The sequence below is a fragment of the Pocillopora damicornis genome, chromosome 2 (assembly GCF_964200805.1).
Source record: "Pocillopora damicornis chromosome 2, jaPocDami1.2, whole genome shotgun sequence".
Taxonomy (NCBI): Eukaryota; Metazoa; Cnidaria; class Anthozoa; order Scleractinia; family Pocilloporidae; genus Pocillopora; species Pocillopora damicornis.
Genome location: NC_142671.1, coordinates 2,916,619 through 2,930,000, shown reverse-complemented (window position 1 = coordinate 2,930,000; position 13,382 = coordinate 2,916,619). Strand labels below are relative to the sequence as shown.

Below are 13,382 nucleotides of genomic sequence, written 5' to 3'. Positions count from 1 at the left end.
GGTATCAGTTCAGTTTATACCAGGTTTTTTCCAAATTTCCAAATGTTTGCATTCTTTGATTTACCTTGTGCGTTAACAGGTGTTGTTGGTCCTGGAGGTGGAGGCGTTGATGAACTACAACCTGACAATACCATATACAACACAAGTCTCACTATAAATGTCAGTCAGTAACATTAATAACGAGAATATGACGGAGTGGAGTCTGTAATCATGCGTATGATTAACAAACCGGACGAACGCAAAGCGGTAGTCCGATTTTTTAATAAACAATTTTAAAACAAACAGAATTGAATGGCTCAAAGTCCCGTTGGTAATTTCTAAAACTATGAAAAAATTGGAGGAACAAAAAACCCATCGATGAGACCAAGTAAATAAACTAATTTTGCAAGCAATTAATCGTACTCATTACAAAAACAATAATACCCCTTGACTTGTTTCCGCGAGAAAATTAAGTCATTGGCTCATTAAAAAAATTAAACCAGTAGACCGTTAGCCTAGCAGTGCAACGTAATGTACCAAGCAATGACGCGAAAACTGTCCGATTACAGAAGTGATCGGTGAAAAGGAACCGTCTCAAACTTCTAATGTGCCTTTTCAGCTGCATCAAACGAGAGGATTTTATTTTGGGGTCGAGATATAGTGGCGTTGTGCTCTCAAATCTACCTTTACGTCCTCTTTTTCTTAATTTTCTGGACCCACCCAATGTCATCTCTTATTCCTAATTTTTTTTTTCTTTTCTTAGACAAGTTATTTTTTTAAGTTTATTTTGACTCTTTACATCTCTTTCTTTCTGCTCTAGCTCCAATTTGATGATCTGATTACCACGTTCGGCTTACGTCAAACAAAAATATTTCTTTGCTTGTCCAACTGGGGGATAGTTTTCAAGCGTTTATGAAATTTTTCCACTCTTACTCGGGAAGTGAGGGCTTCAAAATAAAAATTTGAAGAGAGCTTTTTTGCGTGCAAGAAAAATAATCCGTGTTCCATATAATTTCCTACCTTGAGTTTTCTCTCCACAATATCGCAGACTACAGGCTGGTGGCCGATCCAGTTCGTACACAAAGAAACCACCACAGTTACGAACCAAAATATTACTGGACCACTGACAGCAGCCTGATGACCAGTGGAAACACACTTTGCGTTGAACAGCTCCCTCGCCCACTGTGGGATGTGCGCCACTCAGCCAGCCCGGTGCATGGGTACCACACTGAAGTTTAGGTACACACTTAGTTGGCATCTGTGTGCCTGCATCTCCCGCGAATCTGTACCAGCCTTTTCCAAGTGAGCTGTCACATTTGACTGACCCTTTGTAAGTTGTTATACGGTCACGTTCGTTCAAGACTTTGTAGTTGGAACAAGCTGGAGTGGAAGGTATTGTATTTTGTTTGTATCTCGTATCACGCTGGCTACTACGTATGTTTTGTACGTATACACTCTTTTCTTAATATAGGAACATCTGGCATTGGAGCTAAGGCCGGACGTTCCTATCGTTTGCTATTTGAACCTAACAACATTCGCACGATGTTCATGTTGTAGTATTCAATAAATCAAAGTGTATCTTACCAGGAAACTTAACAAATTGCATATCAGACGTTCCATAGGTGGTCCTCCTTCGGTTCTTTGCCAAAATGCTCAAGAATTTTTATGTTTCAGGTAGCCTTCTCGAATAATTCCTTTACAAGACTGTGGCGTAGTTTTTCGATATCTTTTCAAATACCTTTAACCTTTTCTCTACAGGTAATTAAAGAAGAAATAAAGATGTAGAATATGCTCAACTCACCAAAAATGACTGGAGGTGGTGTTGATGGGGGTGGTGGCGAGCCTCCTAGAGAAAAAAAGAAAAAAAAAAAGGCACATAAGCTCATGACAAAATAGTATGATTTTTACATAGCTCTTATATTGTTATATTTGAAATGAAGGTAAGATAAAGAATAGGGTTTGATCTCTACTACCTTGAAATGTCTCTCCACAGTATCGCATGCTGCATCCCGGTGGTTCAACCAACTCGTACACAAAGAAACCACCACAGTTACGAACGTTAATATTACTGGACCATTGACAGCAGCCTGATGTCCAATGGAAACATACTTTGCGTTGGACGGCTCCCTCGCCCACTGTGGGATGTGCGTCACTCAGCCAGCCCGGTGCATGGGTACCGCAATAATATCTAGGCACACACTTTGTTGGCATCTGTGTGCCTGCACCTCCTTGAAACCTGTACCAGCGTTTTCCGGCTGGCAACGGCCGGTCACATTTGATAGCTCCTTTGTAGCCTGTGTTACGGTCATTTTCGCTCAGGACTTGGTAGTTTGAACACTCTGGTTATGTTAACAAAAAGCAAACAAACAGGCAAAAAAATTAAGCAATAAATGCGAAAACACAATGACGAACCTAGATTTTCAAGAGCTCACTATACCCCCGGTATTATTTTGATTTCACAAAGACTGATAACTATTTCATATTTCTATTGTCAGAGAGCATGACCCCCTTAGATTGTGAAACATTTTTTTCTTCGATTTTTCCTAAATTACCTCCGAACTCATTTCTTTTTTTTTTGCATTTTATTTATCACATTGTCATTGATGTTTATGTGTTTTTGCTTAGAACTTCCAGCGATGGACAGTCTTTTGTATTAGTCAAAAATAAATTTGATCTAGTAACTACTACCAGCATTCTATCAAACCACTCAAACAATCAACTAAATTCATAAAATTCATATGTTCACAAACTGTACACAAGTAGATGGTCGCTCTCTTCATTTCTACAATTAGCTTTAAATTTCAGGGTGTATTCTCAGTGTGAGGCATTGTCTTGAAGATTTCATGGAAATATGCTGGAAAAAAGGCTTATTCTACAATGCAATATGGCTCGCATCCTAACAATTGTGATTTAAAAAAATACTAAACACGACATCTTTTATTGACGAAATTCATTTACCATAAATCTTACGCAATTTCGAACCTCGATTTTCATAATTCTAACTAAAGCTCTCGTCCTATTGCTTCCCTATAGAGTAAGAACTGAAAATCATGCAGCATACATCTTAGCATTATCTACTTCATAAACGTAACTCAGTCGACGATAGCTTTTTCTGATTATCAAATAGAGAGGGGGGCAGGGTTTTTCACACCACTAGTTAGGTTTCCAAGCTTAACTAAGATAGCATTGGTCTTGTCATTTTTATGGTGATTGGCACATATCAATAACTTTTTTCGAAAGCTTTGTGACCCAGCCTACTTTTAATATTTAGCTGTTCAACTTACCGGGAGCCACTGGGGGCGCTGTTGTAACCGGCGGTGGTGGTGATCCGCCTGGTAAAAATGCAACAAAATATTTGCAGTGTTTTCAAGACTTTTTTCTCTTTTCTTTTAATCTCTTTGTAGAGATATTGCTGTCATTAAGTACGCAAAAACACTCTTACCTTGAGCTTTCTCTCCACAATATCGCAAGCTACATGCAGGTGGCCGAACCAACTCGTACACAAAGAAACCGCCACAGTTACGAACCCTAATATTACTGGACCACCGACAGCAGCTTGATGACCAGTGGAAACACACTTTACGTTGAACTGCTCCCTCGTTCACAGTGGGATGTCCGTCACTCAGCCAGCCTGGTGCATGGGTACCACACTGATTTATGGGCACACACTTTGTAGGCATTTGTGAGCCCGCACCTCCTTGAAACCTGTACCAGCGTGTAGCCATTGAGTTATCACATTTGACTGACCCTTTGTAAGCTGTGTTACGATCATTTTCGCTCAGAACTTGGTAGTTTGAACACTCTGGTAATGTTAAAAACAAATGAAGAAACAACAACAAAAAATAAACAAACAGACAAACAAACAAAATTAGTAAAAGTGAAGACACAATTTCTAACCTTGATTTTCATAAGTTATATCTGTCTTATGACCTATACCTTTACACCCGGTTAATCCGTATTTTCGAAAAAATTAACAAAATTTCATAATTGCTATCGTCTGAGGAAAAGTTCGCTTTAAACTACAACTGATTCATCTGTTGTTTTTGTTGTTGTTGTTGTTGTTGTTGTTTACTTGTTTGGCTTTTTTTTATCTACCCTCGAACTCTGTTTATGTATTTTTTCAATATATTTATCACGTTGTCTTTTATTTATTGCGTTTCTGAACACGACATACATTCGGGGAGTTGGGAAAATCATGCAGCATACATCTTACATGTAGCATTAACTGTTCTTCAATACCGTAACCCGGTTGACGATAGCTTTTCTGATTATCAAATAGAGAAGGGGGCAGGGTTTTTCACACCACTAGTTCGGTTTCCAAGATTAATTAAGATAACATTTGTCGTGTCATTTTTATGGTGATTGGCACATATCAATAACTTTTTTGGAAAGCTTTGTAACCCAGCCTGCTTTTACTATTCAGTTGTTCAACTTACCGGGAGCCACTGGGAGCGCTGTTGGTGGTGATCCGCCTAGAAAAAATGCAGCACAATATTTGCAGTGTTTTCAAGACTTTTTTCTCTTTTCTTTTTGTTGTTTTCTTTTTTTCCATTTGTAGAGAAATTGCTACCAATAAGTACGCAAAAACACTCTTACCTTGAGCTTTCTCTCCACAATATCGCAAGCTACATGTAGGTGCCCGAACCAACTCGTACACAAAGAAACCGCCACAGTTACGAACCCTAATATTACTGGACCACCGACAGCAGTTTGATGACCAATGGAAACACACTTTACGTTGAACTGCTCCCTCGTTCACAGTGGGATGTCCGTCACTCAGCCAGCCTGGTGCATGGGTACCACACTGATTTATGGGCACACACTTTGTAGGCATTTGTGAGCCCGCACCTCCTTGAAACCTGTACCAGTGTGTAGCTATTGAGTTATCACATTTGACTGACCCGTTGTAGACTGTGTTACGATCATTTTCGCTCAGAACTTGGTAGTTTGAACACTCTGGTAATGTTAAAAACAAATGAAGAAACAACAACAAAAAACAAACAAACAAACAAACAAACAAAATTAGTAAAAGTGAAGACACAATTTCTAACCTTGATTTTCATAAGTTATACCTGCTTCAAGGCCAGTGTGCTATACCCTCGGTAATTGTGTTTCTACGAATAACTATGAACAATTCATAATTATCATCGTCTGAGAACACGTTCCACTTAAATTGAGAATGATTCATTTTTTGTTTGCTTTTTTCTAACTCTACCCTTGAACTCAGTTTATGAATTTTTTTGCATTATATTTATTACGTTGTCGCTGATGAATTGTGTTTCTGCTTATATTTCACCTAAACATTTTCAGCGATAGACAGTCTTTTTCACAGTAACTACCAAAAGTTTTCGTGTGCCTATCGGTCGACACTCATCGTCAGTAAGGACATCGGAGATAAAATGATAAAAGTGACCTAACATGTAACGCAACACTCAGCAATCGTCGCCATGTCGGAGGAAAAAAGTAACAGTAGAAAGTTGTGGTCGATTTGTTAATCGCATAACTTGAAAAGAAAGTTGATTTAGTTTACAATGTCAGCGTTCTATCCGAAAAAAGAGACGTCTTGTTTGTAGTTTTTTGTCCTCCAAAAATGTCTGCAAGAGGATGGTCCGTTCAAGTCACTTAAAACAATTTGCTTTCAATTTCAGCTACTTGTCTTGATATACAAATAAAAAATATGTTGAAAACATTTTTCACCATAGCTCTCGTCCTATTGTTTGTCCATTGTGTAAAAACTGAAACACGACATTCTGTCAGGGAGTTTAGAAAATTATACAGCATACATTTTAGCTTTAACTGTTCCTCAATACCGTAACCCAGTCGCCGAAGGCTTTTTCTGATTAGAAAGGAGGGACAGGGTTTTTCAAACCACTGGTTAGGTTTCCAAGTTCACCTAGAAAAGCATTGGTCTTGACATTTTTATGGTGATTGGCATACTATTGGTAATCCAGCCTGCTTTTTCTCTTTAGTTGTTCAACTTACCGGGAGCCACTGGGGGCGCTGTTGTAACCGGCGGTGGTGGTGATCCGCCTGGTAAAAATGCAACACAATATTTGCAGTGTTTTCAAGACTTATTTCTCTTTTCTTTTAATCTCTTTGTAGAGAAATTGCTGTCAATAAGTACGCAAAAACACTCTTACCTTGAGCTTTCTCTCCACAATATCGTAAGCTACATGTAGGTGCCCGAACCAACTCGTACACAAAGAAACCGCCACAGTTACGAACCCTAATATTACTGGACCACTGACAGCAGTTTGATGACCAATGGAAACACACTTTACGTTGAACTGCTCCCTCGTTCACAGTGGGATGTCCGTCACTCAGCCAGCCTGGTGCATGGGTACCACACTGATTTATGGGCACACACTTTGTAGGCATTTGTGAGCCCGCACCTCCTTGAAACCTGTACCAGCGTGTAGCCATTGAGTTATCACATTTGACTGAGCCTTTGTAGGCTGTGTTACGATCATTTTCGCTCAGAACTTGGTAGTTTGAACACTCTGGTAATGTTAAAAACAAATTGGAGAAATAACAACAGAAAAAAAAAACAAACAAACAAACAAAATTATTCAAAGTGAAGACACAATTTCCAACCTTGATTTTCATAAGTTAAATCTGCCTCAAGACCTCTATCTATACACCCGGTTAATCCGTTTTTTCGAAAAAATTAACAAAATTTCATAATTGCTATCGTCTGAGGAAAAGTTCGCTTTAAACTGAAACTGATTCATCTGTTGTTTTTGTTGTTGTTGTTGTTGTTGTTTACTTGTTTGGCTTTTTTTTATCTACCCTCGAACTCTGTTTATGTATTTTTTCATTATATTTATCACGTTGTCTTTTATTTATTGCGTTTCTGAACACGACATACATTCGGGGAGTTGGGAAAATCATGCAGCATACATCTTACATGTAGCATTAACTGTTCTTCAATACTGTAACCCGGTTGACGATAGCTTTTCTGATTATCAAATAGAGAAGGGGGCAGGGTTTTTCACACCACTAGTTAGGTTTCCAAGATTAATTAAGATAACATTTGTCGCGTCATTTTTATGGTGATTGGCACATATCAATAACTTTTTTGGAAAGCTTTGTAACCCAGCCTGCTTTTACTATTCAGTTGTTCAACTTACCGGGAGCCACTGGGGGCGCTGTTGTAACCGGCGGTGGTGGTGATCCGCCTGGTAAAAATGCAACACAATATTTACAGTGTTTTCAAGACTTATTTCTCTTTTCTTTTAATCTCTTTGTAGAGATATTGCTGTCAATAAGTACGCAAAAACACTCTTACCTTGAGCTTTCTCTCCACAATATCGCAAGCTACATGTAGGTGCCCGAACCAACTCGTACACAAAGAAACCGCCACAGTTACGAACCCTAATATTACTGGACCACTGACAGCAGTTTGATGACCAATGGAAACACACTTTACGTTGAACTGCTCCCTCGTTCACAGTGGGATGTCCGTCACTCAGCCAGCCTGGTGCATGGGTACCACACTGATTTATGGGCACACACTTTGTAGGCATTTGTGAGCCCGCACCTCCTTGAAACCTGTACCAGCGTGTAGCCATTGAGTTATCACATTTGACTGACCCTTTGAAGGCTGTGTTACGATCATTTTCGCTCAGAACTTGGTAGTTTGAACACTCTGGTAATGTTAAAAACAAATTGGAGAAATAACAACAGAAGAAAAAAAACAAACAAATTAATAAACGTGAAGATACAATTTCCAACCTTGACTTTCATGAGCTATACCTGCCTCAAGATCTGTGCGCTATACCCTCGGTAATTGTGTATGTACGAACATTTATGAACATTTCACAATTATTATCGTCTGATAACACGTATCGTTACATTATATTTATCACGTTATGGCTGATATAGTATGTTTCTGAACACGACATTCTTTCAGGGTGTTGAGAAAATCATCTAGCATACATCTTAGCATAACTGCGACCCATAACCGTAACCCAGTTGACGATGGCTTTTTCTGATTATGAAATAAAGAGGAGGGCAGGGTTTTTCACATTGGTTAGGTTTCCAAGCTAACTTAAGATAGCATTGGTCTCGTCATTTTTATGGTGATTGGCACGCATCAATAACTTTTTCGGAAAACATTAGTTATCCACCCTGCTTTTAATCGTTAGTTGTCCAACTTACCAGGGGCCACTGGAGGAGTTGGTGAACCGCCTGGAAAGAGATTCAACAGAAAATTTGCAATTTTTTAACAATTCATTTTTTTGCGTGAGTGTTTTAATGCATTTGTAGAAGATCTGCTGTCAAAAAGTGAGCCGAAAGAAAAAAGAAAGAAGGGAAGACATGCAGAGCAAAGTTTACAGGAAGATGCAGACTTTTTTGAAAGTAGAATATCTATACACCTTAACATGTAGCTAATCCTTGTCTCTTGTCAGTGAAAATAACTTTTCTTAAAATAACCTTCAACTAATGTGATCTAGACAATTGACCTAGCCTGACGGATTCACGATCAAGGAGGGGGGTATTGGGGTCTATTAGAAACTGTCACAAAAATTTAAAAGAAAAATCATTTAAAACCACCAAACCGAGAAAAAGCGAAAAAATTCAATCAAAACCGAAAACCGCATGCAAAACCGTCAAAACCGACAAATTTCCACATCCCAGTTATCAAAACCCTTATCGATGCGATGCAGTGGTGACAAATTGAGCATACAGAGGTTTTGCGGCTATTCCAGATCGGAGGAGGCGCACATTTGCTGCTCAGATCAAAATGAGACCTGAGCCCAGAAAGAAAAACCAAATGCCACATCGGATACCAAATCCGAAAATCTTTTAGTATTTTTTGACGAAAACCGAAAACCAAACGCTAAAAAGTGGAAAATCCGCAAACAGCAATAAACACCAAATCCGAAAACCGACATATTCTGATACAAAAACCGAAAAACCGATCTAGAAAAAAGCCAAAACCGCTGCACCAAAAAGCCTAATGCCCGCCTCATCAAGCATTTGGGACATGAGCTACTCGCAAATGTTGAGCTTACCGCATCCTGACGTGGTTGGTATGGGAGGAGAGGGTGGTGGCCCTCCTGCAAAAATAATTCACGGTAATTTTTTTTCAAAAAAGCAGTGCAACCTCCTCAAGTAATAAAAGTAAAAGGAATGTTAAGAATAATATGAATCTTTACGGAAAAATAGAAAGATGTGTATATTTTTTCTTTTTTTACACAGCCCTTTTGGCTTGCAATGAGTAACATTTTGCTAAGCAAAATTTGTGATCAACAAAAAAATACATACCAGAAAAAGAAGGCCAATGTGAATCGCTACGTTTTTACTGCACTCTAAAGTTAGTGCTAATAATCTCCAAGTGATTAGATCGACTAAATATACGTAAGTTGAAATGTCCACATCGGTCAGAAGTGAGCACGATCAAACATTTCCAAAATCAAGTTTGTTGCGCAGCATAAATTGATGGTCAAACATGCCTTACGTACCAAACATACCAAAATGATATGTGACAAAACTGCTTGATCATATAAGTGGGACTTAATCATTTGTCTAATACCCCACTACTATGAATCCAGCACGAAGAATAACCACAGCGATTAGATATCACGATATTAAGGTACAAAACTTATTTCTTACCTCCTCCACTAATCCCAGTGTGCTGTTTGATCCACGCTCGGTACTGTGTCACTCGGGCAAACACAGAAAAAAGTTGTTTAGCATCGCATCTGGAAGAACCCCAGCTGACTGCACCATGTAAGGTATATGTATTCCCATCCGCATTCAAGCACACATACGGTCCTCCACTATCACCATGACAACCACTTAAAATGGAATTGTCCACGCCCGCACACAACATTTGCGGAGTTAACGTTATTGAGACTGCAAAAATATAAGTACATATAAAGTTAGCGTGAACGATCTAAAAGAAAGAATTTTGCATTGAAAGGTAAGCCAGAATTGCTTTGGATTTTATCACCACGCAATAAAGGTGGTTTCAAAAGCCGATTTTTATGACAGATGTGACTCAAATTTAAGTAGAATTCGACTCAATCGATGAGTTCACCAAAGAATAGTCGGTTATAGGATTTAAGAATTTAAGATTTCGTATTTAAGCGGGCCACAATAGGTTTGATAAAGAACTGAAGTACGGTTAAAGCAAAGCATCTCTTCAAATAAGCTGGTCCAATTTATTTTCAGTTAGAAAAAAATTATCAATTGATTCGGGTAAGAGCAGCTTATACTTTTTCGAACATCGGGAAGAGGAATCCAAATTAACGACGAAAAAATCCACTCTGACTCAGTGATCCGTCAGTCATCCAACGTTTCAATCTTATTCGGTTTGTTTAAACAGCTGAAAAACGGTAATTGGGGTTGAAGAAAATGTACTTCGTCGAATTGTTTTAGCATGCCGGCCAGATTAAGTGTAATGTTAATGTTCGCTTGGTCTTTGTCTTAAAACTGTCATCACAAACGAGAATATTTGTCGTTTTGATAAATATCGTGGACAAATTCTGCAGGTAAACCTAAAGACAGACCTAATAAGCAAAAGACAGACAATGTTATGCTTATGAAAAATCTACAATATAGACTTTCATTCTGCAGGTAAACCTAAAGACAGACCTAATAAGCAAAAGACAGACAATGTTATGCTTATGAAAAATCTACAATATAGACTTTCTGATGTACGTACCTCCACTTGCTTGAATCTTCTGCCTACACTTTGCTGGATCGATAGGCGGCATCATGGCTTGTTGTAAAATAGGATGAGATCCTCCTGGATGCTTAATCTTTCCCCAGCCTATCAAAGCGGCAAGTTCATAACATTATACCTACGTCAATAACATTTCAAGGTCTCCGTTGTGTTCTTATCTGTTGATTAACGAAGTCGGTAAACAGGAAGGAAAATAGCTGCAAAAGAACTTATAAGGAGTATCACGAAAATGTTGAAACAACCATGTTTGCAATTTGAAGAAACATCCTCTGTTATCCCCTATGTGGTGCTTTCTGAAGGAAACTCCTGAGAAAATTTTGAGCCCAGTATAGCGTAATGCAGAATTTTAGAACGTGTATGACTCCTCGCTAATAAAGACACCTGGAAGACGGTTATTTGGAAGCGAAACATCCTTTCGAGGTAAAATAAGTGAATATACAACTTACTGAATTACCCACAAGTTGCAAGGGTTTTCCTAAAAAGTACTAAGGCAAAGCTTTTCCTCAAGCGAGCCGGCTTGTCAGCTCCTCAACTAAAATGCCCGTGAATTATTGCTTTACGACAGAGGAGTTGGGCCATTTTTATTGCATGGGATTTGCATGGTCTATATATTAAAAACAAGCAGACCTCTCATGACCACCCTCACCTGTAATGTAACACTTTGATCCTGTGGGTACATTTGAGTCGCTAGACGGTAGGCACACGGGGTTCACCCTGGCAGAGAGCTTCACAGACGTAGCGAGTTTAATCAGGGCGATGTCATTGTTAAGTCTACCAGGACTATTGTATTGAGGGTGAGAAATGATTTGCGCGGCGCCAACAGACTCCTCTGTTCCTTCGTTCACATTCCGATTGTGATCACCAACAACTATTCTGTAATTGGCAGGATTTCTACAAATATACATTACAAGGTTCATTCATGATCGTAACTTATGCTTATAATTGACTAGCAGTCGATAGAGAAGCTAAGCACTATTTTGGACTCTCAAATATACGCTTGTTGGGTGAAGAAATAGTATAAAGTGAATAATACATCAGCAGTTTGCTCGGCTGCTTGGTCAAAGAGTTGCTAATTAAATCTTCGTAAGGTTGATTCGTCGGTCGGTCATTCGGATGGTAGTCGGTTATTTTGGTTGATTCAAAAGGCAGTCAGTTACATTTGGCAGGTTATTCCTTTTGATTACTTAAGCTGATTGGTCGACGTTAATTGTCAGTCATTTTTTGAGTCCGCAATTGAGTTGATATGTCTTTATTTGGTAACACAGCGGTCAAAATTGTGGCATGCGCAAAAGAGCAAAAACTTACGAGCTGCCTGCTACACAATGGGCAGCGGTAACTACCCAATTTTCAGAAATGAGAGATCCTCCACAGATGAAGCTGCCATATCGTTGTAATGCGATCTAAATGGCAAACAATCAAAATAATTAAGAATAAGTTTTAAAAAATTTCAGGAAGGATACGATTCGCGCAGTTGAAGGGAATTTAGGGGACCCTGTCTGCAAGCTGGATAATAAAAGCTTGATGAGAACCAACAAGACACGTTCAAACTTTTTAAGATTAAACAGTTTTCATTATTTTGTGGGATGAAGTCTCTGATCTCTAGAAGCAGAAACAAACAGCTTGTGAAGATTTGAACAGAGGCAATGACATCACACCTGCCATGGCCAAGCCCCAGGCTTCGCATCTTGACCTCCAATGACACGTGATTGAGGGATGGGCGTGAAGCCACATTGGAGTTGTCCTGTTGTGAAACAACAGTGTATTCTATTAATTCAGTAATCTTAAAGGAGCAGAAGGTTTTGTTGGAGAGAATCAAATATATCGCCGATTATGAGTTCTCGTAAACTTGAAAATCCTCGATCGAGTGAGGTCAATAACAAAAACTCATCAAAATAAGTCAATTTAATTTAAATAACTCTTATAATATCGTTTGGGAATCATCAATTTGACATCTATGAAGTAATTTATATATCAACGATCATGATAGGAAGAAAAGTTGGAAACATAGAACTTTGCAAACGAAGACTTTAGGAGCGAAGTGAGGCATTGCTAATACATAAAGTTCACCGCATTTTCTAACATGGAGAGAAGCTATAACCGATTCAGAGAAGGTCAGCGTTAAGCCTTACCTGAAACAGACGTCCCCAACAGTAACAAAACTAAGAACATCATTTTGCGATGTTCAAAGACGAATGCAAAAGCTTTCTGGCTCACGGACATTTATTTCATTGCGTTCAAATGAATTTTAATCATTGAAGGCCATTAACAGATCAAACTTAACGCCTATGGTTAGAGAGAGCGGAAATTGAACAAATATTCGTTCTTTTTAATGGTATTCATTAACGCTACCCTACCCCTTTGTTTATCGTTAAAATTTGGCGAAGAGTAATTTTCTTTAATTTACCTACGTGCCGACAGGCACAGCTGTATGGTGGACCAAACAGAGCTCAATTAAGCTTCTACTTACACTTAATTGCCAACCTTTTCTGTCTCTAATAGTTGAAATAAGGAGGAAAAAAGTTTTCTTTAATACCTACATACACCGGCCTTACCAGCTGCTCACTAGATTAAATAGAATTGAGTTAAGTTGATTTTGTTAAATGACAGAGATGCTGGTTGTATACATTACGAGGAGTTTTTATACTGACAGCTGTGACTATTACACTTTCATTGTTATAACAAGTTGAAGTATGTTTGATTTTGAAAGCTG

At 38.7% G+C, this 13,382-nt stretch overlaps 1 protein-coding gene across 3 annotated transcripts in view; it reads right to left on the bottom strand.

The window, feature by feature from the left end:
- The window catches only part of LOC113668113 (uncharacterized), a 17,675-nt gene extending 4,747 nt beyond the window's left edge, over window positions 1–12,928 (bottom strand). Inside the window, exons 1-20 of one of the 3 annotated variants that reach the window (XM_089197016.1) lie at window positions 12,802–12,928; window positions 12,328–12,413; window positions 11,978–12,072; window positions 11,319–11,563; window positions 10,652–10,759; window positions 9,598–9,840; window positions 8,997–9,041; window positions 8,140–8,169; window positions 7,268–7,627; window positions 7,110–7,157; window positions 6,120–6,479; window positions 5,962–6,009; window positions 4,576–4,935; window positions 4,416–4,451; window positions 3,422–3,781; window positions 3,264–3,311; window positions 1,953–2,318; window positions 1,781–1,825; window positions 1,000–1,359; window positions 65–121 (exon numbers count right to left, since the gene is read on the bottom strand). In XM_089197016.1, the coding sequence (XP_089053142.1) occupies window positions 65–121; window positions 1,000–1,359; window positions 1,781–1,825; window positions 1,953–2,318; window positions 3,264–3,311; window positions 3,422–3,781; window positions 4,416–4,451; window positions 4,576–4,935; window positions 5,962–6,009; window positions 6,120–6,479; window positions 7,110–7,157; window positions 7,268–7,627; window positions 8,140–8,169; window positions 8,997–9,041; window positions 9,598–9,840; window positions 10,652–10,759; window positions 11,319–11,563; window positions 11,978–12,072; window positions 12,328–12,413; window positions 12,802–12,892 (3,391 nt within the window). In that variant the 5' untranslated portion in view covers window positions 12,893–12,928. The remainder of the gene's footprint in view (window positions 1–64; window positions 122–999; window positions 1,360–1,780; window positions 1,826–1,952; window positions 2,319–3,263; window positions 3,312–3,421; window positions 3,782–4,415; window positions 4,452–4,575; window positions 4,936–5,961; window positions 6,010–6,119; window positions 6,480–7,109; window positions 7,158–7,267; window positions 7,628–8,139; window positions 8,170–8,996; window positions 9,042–9,597; window positions 9,841–10,651; window positions 10,760–11,318; window positions 11,564–11,977; window positions 12,073–12,327; window positions 12,414–12,801) is intronic. The other 2 variants (XM_089197018.1, XM_089197019.1) reach the window with 2 other exon arrangements.
- Window positions 12,929–13,382: the final 454 nt, after the last annotated feature.